The following is a 9,786-nucleotide window of genomic DNA, read 5'->3' as shown; positions in this document are numbered from 1 at the left end:
AACCAAACTTGGCCATTGAATACTTGGCTTGACTCAATTTGATTACAGCCTTGATTTCAAGCATGGACCTTGGGTCAGGAATGACTACGCATTTGGGGCGTAAGGTGAATATTACATGATGCATTTTATATATATTCATCTTGCTTTTATTATGTGCAAAGTTACTTATTAAATTTTTGTATTCAAGTTCCTCTTAACATTTTTTTTTTTCAATAGATAATATGGCTAACCCACTTAATCTTTTTTGTGAATTTTCTTGATGAATTTCTTGTTCATTTGTGAGATTTTCACTTAAATTTTATGTTACATCATTTTTATTACTAATAACAAATTTATCTAGAGAATCTTTTTGAGACTTATGGCTTGTTTGGAAGTTTAAAAAAAGGAGGGAGAGTAGACTAGAGAGAGGGAGAGTAATTCAATTACTTTGTTTGGAAGTTTTTTAAGGAAGGAAGAGGAGGAGTTTGGAGGGGTTTCAACCACCTCTAACCCCTCATTTTTAATTCTTTCAAATTGGAGAGATTTGGAGGGAGAGTAGAGTAGATAAATTATTGGCTAGATAAATTTTCCTATTTACCCATTGTAAATTAACAAAATTACAAACTAATTATGTAAATAATTTTTGTTTTTCTCCTGAGAAAATTTGAGGTGAATGAAAAAAAAAAATTGAATCTCATTATTGTTTCTCATCTTCGACTCCTCCAAACCCTCCGGTGCCGGCGGCTTCATCTCTCTGGACAACGGAGGTGGAAGCGAACACATCTAGTATGAGCTCTACCACAAATTCTCATCGCCACAACACCGAGGGTCCAGAAGGTTCTACATGAGTCGTTCAAGAAGAAAGAGACTTCGATTTTGGTCCGAGTTTGGAGAGGCATGGACGAGTTCGCTGAGTTGCAGGCCTATATTGTGACTAACGACTCGATCTCTCAGAAGAAGCAGTACATGCTTAGGTCCATTGCTGACCCGAATTACCCTGTCGCGTTCTTGGATCGGTTCGAGTCCGATTGCCTTCAACTCCAAGGTGAGTGAGTGTGACTCGCTGGTTTTGACTTTTCCATTAACTCAGTTATCGTTTTCATACTCTATTCATGATAATAATAATAATAATAATATATATATATATATATATATAGGTTTTTAGTGAATCCCGTGAATTATGGTTATTCAAATCCTGGCCCAACAATTTATAAATAAATGGTTTGAATTTTGCCACGTTGTCATTGCATTTAATTAATATTTTTTATTATTATATTTAATACGTTGATTATATGAAAAAAAATCTGGCACCATTCATTTTAACCATGAATTTTCATGCACAAATATCTTTTTTTTTTTTTTTTGTAATTAAAATTTATGGGTCTAGACAAGGATTTTTACTCTTTTTTTAGTTTTTAGGTATATACTTTATTTTTTTTATTTTTTTTATGTTTCTCCAAAAAAAAAAAAAAAAAAAATCACTAACATATTCTAAGATCCATTTTCAAATAGGGGTAAATTTGTCTATTTAAATCATTTTATTTCCTCTTCATCCTAATTTTTAAAACATCCAAATAAGAGGAATGACTAATTATCTCCCTTCCCCCTTACTAATTTAAAAAACATCCAAACAAGGTAGAGGGGAATGGTTCCCCTCTATTCTCCTCTCCACTACTCTCCTCCCCTCTACTCTCCTTCCTCTTTAAACTTCCAAACATGCCATTAGGATCCGTTTGGATACAACTTATTTTTGCTGAAACTGAAAACTAAAAACCAAAAACCGAAAACTGAAAACGCTGTAGCAAAATAATTTTTAAATATGTGAATAGTGTCGTGGGACCCATGAACAGTGTCTTTTGTCCCCTACACAGTGCTCACATGTGATGTTACTATTCACGCGCTAAAAAAAATGGCAGAAAACGCAAACGTGGGTTTGGAAACGCGAATCCAAACCCACACTTAATTATTCTACTCTTTTCCCTTTTTAAGTTTTTCAAATTCATATGCATATTTTCGAGTAGACATTCCTAATCTATATATATATAAAACCGAAGCCTCTGCTGGCACCACAATTTTCCACGTCAGCACAATATTTAAAAAATAAAAAATAACCACAATTTTCCACGTCAGCACAATATTTAAAAAATAAAAAATAAAAATAAAAATATTATAACACCTCAAAACCCTAGCAACCTTACCCCTCTCTCAAGTTATTCTATATAAGTAGGTGACCGAAAGCAAGAACTTTAACAGAAACCAAATTCTCAAAGACAAGCTAGCTATAGCCACCAGATCATCACTCTAAGACGTTAAGGTGATTTTCTTTGAACTTATATTTTCTATATTCTCTATATAAACGAAGGATAATCTTCAGGAATGAAAAAGCACATGAAGCTCAATAATCAATTTTAACATGGCTTTTACATCGTATTAAGCGTGTTCTAGGAATCAATATATGTTTCATTTTGCATTCCTATATTTTTCAACGATAGGTAATGGACCAACTATACATATGGCATATGTGCAGTTATTTTCATTGTATAATGTATTGCACGTACTCAATTCAAAAAAAAATTCTGCAAATTCTCTCTCTCCAAACGTAAATATCAAATTCAACCCCTTTAATTTCTCTTTATATTTTTGAGGTTTCTATAGAGTTATAGTGAGTTATGCTGATTTTGTTTTTTTTTTTTTTTTGTGTGTGTATAGATGGTCATAATACTCCGGTATTCCAAGAAAAGTTTGTGTTTTCGTTAATTGAAGGCTTTAGAGAGATAAGTGTTGCAGTTTGGAACAGCAATACAAAAGACGATTTCATTGGCAGCGGAAAGTAATTACTTTGTCTCATATTTTTGTTTTTTGAATTGATTTTGTGTGCTTTTTAGACCCTTTTGGAACAATTTTGTTAATTGGGTGTTTTTTTTTTTTTTTTTTAATAGGGTCCAATTGGGGAAGGTTCTTTCAAAGGGTTACGACGACCGCACTTGGTATCTGTATACTAATAGTGGGGGGTAAGTGCTATAAATTACTAATCCTTTTAAGTGTATAATCTGTTTCTAAAATTATCTATAATATTTTGTCATCCGAAAATTTTATCTCTTTAATTTTATTATATTGTGTTTCTTAAGTTATAGACAGATTTTCTTTGTTTCTTATTTTCAATAATAAATCATTTTATTGCAATACCGGTAATTGTTTGAGAAATTCAATATGTTCATATCTCTATAGAATAGAGAATAGTAGAAGCCAATTTTATTACAACTACTTAAATTGAGTTGACTTAATTTCGTACAATTACAAAGTATAGAATGAAAGATAATGGAATTAATTGTTGTAATTTTTATTTTCTTTCCATGTTTTGAATTTCCATGTTTTTATTGTTGATGAGAAATTAAGGCTCAGTTGCACAATATGTGTAAATTCTTCAGAAGGCTACTTTAAATAGTAAGTCAATGTGTCTCTTACATTTGGGTATTAGTTAATGAAAGTTCAAAAACGTGTATAAACACCCTTGAACGTTTAGACCCCCAAATACAAAATAACCAATTCAAGCTTTATGACAAACAACTAATGTGCGGAAAATGAACATAAGCTATAAACAGAATTGGAAATCAATCTAAGCCAATTATAAATCATATCCACAGCAGAAAATAAAAGGCAAAGATAAAGGGAAGAGAGATGCAAATACAAGGACAACACACGATGTGTTATCGAAGAGGAAACCGAAGCCCTCGGCGTAAAACCTCTCCGCCGCCCTCCAAGCAGTCAATAATCCACTAGAAAATGTAGTTGGGATACAAGGACAGCAATAGACCCTCCAAGCCTAATCTACCCAGTGTACCTAAGCCCTCCAAACTTCTTGCTCCAACGAGGTTGCGCCGAACCTTTTTCTTTTCTAGCTTACCGGATTCCGCTACTAGACCGTAGCATCCGCCATCCTTGGCATCCTCCAATGCTTCCCAAAGCTCCAAAAACACTCAACACTCTAAATTGGTGTGGGTAGTGTTTGGATAGAAATCTCCTCTCAATAGGTATGACAATGAGAGAGGGAATGAGAAGAGACTACAAAGGTTTCTCTCTAAGAATGAGTAGCTCTCTCTAATTGGGTGGGTGTTTTTAAGAAACCTCTCTTAGGGTTTTTCTTTCTGAATAGCCACACATATCTTGTGGGAATGAGGGGTATTTATACTGGTGTGAGAATGGAATACGAAGAGTCAGTTTTTCCAAAAACAGGGCTGGCTGGCGACTTGACCTCGCGACTTGACTGAGTCGCGAGTTCAAGTCGCGAGCTAACTTAATGGCCAGTCTGGATTTTTGTCGTGTAGTGCTCCAGGTGGCGTGACTGTTCAGCTCCCCTGCATGCTCTACACGTGAGCAACTTTTGGCGGCTTGCAAGCCGCGAGCCACCCGCGAGTCCTAGCCGCGAGTCTCTGCTTCACTGTACTGTCTTGAGCATTTCTTCACACTCTCTCACACACTACCCTTACATGATCCCCACCTAAATACAAGGTTTCTAAGTGCTATATTACAAGCAAATTTGTCATGGAATAAAGCCAACACATGGTTGATTAAATTCAACCTTACAATCTCCCCCTTTGGCTATTCCATGACAAAACACCCTAAAACAGACTCTAGACTTAAACGTGAGTTTGGGAACAAAGGAAAAACTCACTCACACCTAAATCTAGCAGCTATGCAGCTCTTGAATCATATGAACATGAATCTCCTGAAACATAACAATACACCATGATCATTGTAAGCAGAAAATCATAAAATGCATATGAAACAGGCAAAATGTGATCAAGCAAAGATGGAGTTAATAAACAAACCATGGCTTGATCAACCAAGTGAACACCACAAGGTAGTGATCACAGTGCTCATTCACACTTGGAATGAACACAAGGACATACAAGTTAACAAGCACAAGGCAAGACATTTGTATGCTCAACACTCAACCAATGCATAGCACACAAGGCATATGCATCTAGGAACAATCCTACAAGGGCACAAGAGTGACAGTACATAACCAGAAAATGCATGACATTTGGATAGAAGTACTGATTTAACAAAATCATAGAGGCTGCATAAAGCATGGTACAAACCATAAAGCCTACAAACAATGCATAAAACACTCAGGAATACTCTCTAGAGTATACTCTCCCCCTTTTTGTCAGGAATAGACAAAGGGTCAAGAAGAAACGAGGGCAAGAGATGAATGAACAAATAATGATAATGATGCATGAGGGGTGCAAGATGAATGAGAAAATGAAGCTCAAACCTAAGACAAAGTAGCATGCTACAAAGCATAAGGTAAACATGACATGCTAGGATGAAGAAATAAGGTAAAGTCCAATGCATGACAAGGGTAGCAAATGTGTGTGCAAGAGGTGGCTAAGTGCATGCATAACCAATGCATGAAAAATGCACATGTGGGGCAAAGTGTGTTAAAATACACAACCAATGAACCAAACATATTCCTAATGAGGAAACATGAGAAACCCCAAAGTTTGGTACTCATCGGAGTCCAAACAAGCGAGAGAATGTCTAAGAGGCATTTTATCAAACACCTAACATGCACACTATGAACAAAAATGTGAAACAATGCATGAACATCATGAAATCTACCCTTAATACATGTTCTTTCTGCCACAAGGGGCCAACATCCAATGCAAATCAACAAAAGAAACCAATCCCATGAAGAAATTTGACAAAAATTAAGTTTTCCCAACCCCTATGATAAAAATCCCAACCAAGAGCACAAAACTCTCCAAAACATAATCTAAGGATCAAAATCAATGAAAAGAGTTTATAATTACCTTAGAGATGTTAATGGATTGAAAAACCATTCAAATTGGTTGGGTTTTGATGTAAAAATATTGAAAGAGGGGTTTTAGAGAGGATGGGAGAGGTTTAAAACAAGTTTCCCACAAAAAGCCCTTTAAAAAACTGTTTCTAGGCGTTTCGTGACTAGGCGAGTCGCGAGGTTCAGTCGCGAGCAAGCCGCGAGCTGCGAGTTTCAGCCGCGAGTCGCGAGTTTCAGTCGCGAAAATTTTCGCGAGTCGCGAGTGAGCCGCGAGCAAGCCGCGAGTGAGCCGCCAAAAGCTTCTGGATGAACTCGCGACTGGGGTTTCGCGACTGGCGAGTCGCCAGCTGAGCCGCGAAAAACTCTGACACCTGTTTTTCAATTCAGAACATGTTTAAACATTGAAAAACAAAGTAAGCACTAAATATAAACACAAAAAGTGATAAAAATCACTTCTAAAAACATATAAAATGATCAAAAATCTTTTTGGATTAATCCATATAAGATTGAGCACACACACATCACATTTAGACAAGTACAATCTAACAAATGAATAAGACATTCATTGAACATTAGGCATGTGTGTTGTGTGTGTGTATCAAATGTGGAATAGTCCTTAGTCTAGAGTGAAGTTTCAATGATCAATTCAATCAAGTCATACACAGCAAGTGCTAAGTCAAGTGGTCTATCTCAATTATAGAAATGAGCATATATGACCTCCCACAAGAAAATGATTACATATGATGAAGCTTTTCATTTGGCTTCTTTACAATTCATAACATTTGATCATTTTGAATCAAAACATCTCATTTTGAGATCGATGCCTGAAATTTGTGATATTTCAATTTGATGAACAAGCTTTTGGCTTTTTGGGCATTATACAATTTTATTTAAGTCGCTTTCCCTTTTTCCTAGTCGAATACTAGTATGTGCGACGGCTTTTGCAGCTCATTATCTCTTTTCATTTTGAGATTTACATTTATTGAGCTCTTTAAGCAATAAAAATAAAAGAGTGGGAAGAGATATAAGCACAAGTCTACGCATGTATCAAAACCAACATGACTATTGACAAATCATTCATGACAAGCTTGAAGATCGATTTACAACAATCACACAAAGATGTCAAGATTTTTCCCACAAAGATATAAGTGCAAAAACTAACAAGCTAAGCTCGTAAATGCACAAAGCCATTTGTACAAAGGTACAAGGCCAAACTCACATGTGATATGTGCTCAAACATATATGATCAAACTTTTTGAATTTTTCACTTTTTATGTGGTTTTGGATTTTTTACTCACACAAAACTGAAATATAAAAGTAAAATAAAAAACAAAACAATGCATACAAATAAATGCAACATGCACAAAATGCATGATGATATGACATTTAATGCAAGAAGGGTCCTACAAAGATCGAAAGAATTAGATCAAGGACCAAAAAGAGCACAAGCTCAACCATATGAACCCTTCCTCATCCAAAAGGAACGATTGTTTGGAATGAGTGTCTCAAGAGAAGCAAGACGAGGGTTGGAAGAATGAGAACCGGAGATGCACATAGTCAAGGAGTTAAGAGCATTAAACATTTTCTTTAACAACATGCTATTTTCACTCAAAACCGGTTTACTCTTTTTAGCACTTCCAAAAAGCTCAAGTTTCTCTTTTCTTTTGATTCTTTTAAACGCATGAAACTTAGAGCATTGAGGTCTTAGATGACCAAAGGCACCACAATGGTGGCAAACAATGCGTTTAGGTCTACTAGGCTTTTTAGAAAGAGATCTAGCAACATTATTTTGTTCCCTTTTCAACTTGGAGCATTGAGGTCTTATATGACCGATCACACCGCAATGGTGGCAAGTTGGAACAAACTTAGATCCATTCAAAACCTTAGGTTGAGACCTAAACGGAGGCTTTGACTTAACAGCCTTTCTCTCCACATTTTGATTTCTCTTATGTGGAGGAATGTACACCGATTTGTCCTTTAAGGTTGAACACACACTAGGCACAAAATCGGGTACTATAACATGATTGCAACAAATATTTTCATCCTTTTTAACAATAGGTTCAGCAATCAAACACTTGGCATGCATCTTAAGAGATTCATTTTCACATTTAAGATCATCAACAAGTTTGTTAGACAAAACAAGTTTAGCATCCAAGTCCATATTCAAACATTCAAACTCTTTCAGTTTTTCATGAGAAATTTCAGCAAGTTTTTTATATTTCTCAACCAATTTGTTGGATTCATTGAGCTTAGCAATCAAATCATCTTTTTCACAAAATAACTTGCTCAAATTCTTTTGAAACTTCTTAGCATTTTTCTTTAAGAGTTTGTCAACACCACCCATAGATTCAAATAACATGTCATCACACTTATGAGGATTAACACTCATAGAGGCAATTTCACAAACACGTGGCATGTTACATTCATTACCAACCAAATCATGCAAAGAGTCATACAAAGCACAATCCATGGCAAATAAACACAAGGGGTCAAGGATCACACTTAGGTATTTAAACCACAACAAGTGTACCCGCTCTGATACCAATTGAAAGTTCAAAAACGTGTATAAACACCCTTGAACTTTTAGACCCCCAAATACAAAATAACCAATTCAAGCTTTATGACAAACAACTAATGTGCGGAAAATGAACATAAGCTATAAACAGAATTGGAAATCAATCTAAGCCAATTATAAATCATATCCACAGCAGAAAATAAAAGGCAAAGATAAAGGGAAGAGAGATGCAAACACAAGGACAACACACGATGTGTTATCGAAGAGGAAACCGAAGCCTTCGGCGTAAAACCTCTCCGCCGCCCTCCAAGCGGTCAATAATCCACTAGAAAATGTAGTTGGGATACAAGGACAGCAATAGACCCTCCAAGCCTAATCTACCCAGTGTACCTAAGCCTTCCAAACTTCTTGCTCCAACGAGGTTGCGCCGAATCTTTTTCTTTTCTAGCTTACCGGATTCCGCTACTAGACCGTAGCATCCGCCATCCTTGGCATCCTCCAATGCTTCCTAAAGCTCCAAAAACACTCAACACTCTAAATTGGTGTGGGTAGTGTTTGGATAGAAATCTCCTCTCAATAGGTATGACGATGAGAGAGGGAATGAGAAGAGACTACAAAGGTTTCTCTCTAAGAATGAGTAGCTCTCTCTAATTGGGTGGGTGTTTTTAAAAAACCTCTTTTAGGGTTTTTCTTTCTGAATAGCCACACATATCTTGTGGGAATGAGGGGTATTTATACTGGTGTGAGAATGGAATACGAAGAGTCAGTTTTTCCAAAAATAGGGCTGGCTGGCGACTTGACCTCGCGACTTGACTGAGTCGCGAGCTAACTTAATGGCCAGTCTGGATTTTTGTCGTGTAGTGCTCCAGGTGGCGTGACTGTTCAGCTCCCCTGCATGCTCTGCACGTGAGCAACTTTTGGCGGCTTGCAAGCCGCGAGCCACCCGCGAGTCTTAGCCACGAGTCTCTGCTTCACTGCACTGTCTTGAGCATTTCTTCACACTCTCTCACACACTACCCTTACATGATTCCTACCTAAATACAAGGTTTCTAAGTGCTATATTACAAGCAAATTTGTCATGGAATAAAGCCAACACATGGTTGATTAAATTCAACCTTACAGTTAGAATTATTTTCAAATGATTGTACCAATAAAAGTAAATGTGTATAAATTTTGTTTAACTATCCCGTGCATCGCACGGGTTAGCGACTAGTTAAAAAATAGTTACAAGGAAAAAAAAACACTATCTATAAAATTATAATAACTAGAATAAAAAATATAAAATAAGAAAAAACTTCAAGCATAGAACAATAGAACCTGACTTATAAAATATACTATTGTAGTTCTACTTAGTCATGAAAGTATCTTATAGTCTCAATTTGGATAAATAAAAGTAATAATAATGTATTCATTAGATCATTCAATATTTTGGATTAAACAATACAATACAACTAAAAGGAACAAGACAATTAAAAAAAAAAATACTAAA

At 36.0% G+C, this 9,786-nt stretch overlaps 1 protein-coding gene and 1 long non-coding RNA gene across 2 annotated transcripts; one reads left to right on the top strand and one right to left on the bottom strand.

Annotated features, from left to right (window-relative positions):
• The first annotated feature begins 432 nt into the window (after nucleotides 1–432).
• Nucleotides 433–3,161, top strand: LOC126689696 (uncharacterized). The gene is made up of 3 exons (XM_050384896.1): nucleotides 433–1,024; nucleotides 2,689–2,809; nucleotides 2,919–3,161. Exons 1-3 carry the CDS (start codon nucleotides 877–879, stop codon nucleotides 2,992–2,994), a joined length of 345 nt encoding a protein of 114 aa, XP_050240853.1. The 5' UTR covers nucleotides 433–876; the 3' UTR covers nucleotides 2,995–3,161.
• A 435-nt stretch (nucleotides 3,162–3,596) lies between these two features.
• On the bottom strand, nucleotides 3,597–9,421 carry LOC126689695 (uncharacterized). The gene is made up of 2 exons (XR_007644584.1): nucleotides 9,099–9,421; nucleotides 3,597–4,231 (listed from the first exon to the last, which is right to left on the bottom strand). It is a non-coding gene; the product is annotated as an uncharacterized LOC126689695 (long non-coding RNA).
• Nucleotides 9,422–9,786: the final 365 nt, after the last annotated feature.

This window comes from Quercus robur, chromosome 6, assembly GCF_932294415.1.
Source record: "Quercus robur chromosome 6, dhQueRobu3.1, whole genome shotgun sequence".
In the NCBI taxonomy this organism is placed as follows: Eukaryota; Viridiplantae; Streptophyta; class Magnoliopsida; order Fagales; family Fagaceae; genus Quercus; species Quercus robur.
This window is presented reverse-complemented; position numbering and strand designations above follow the sequence as displayed.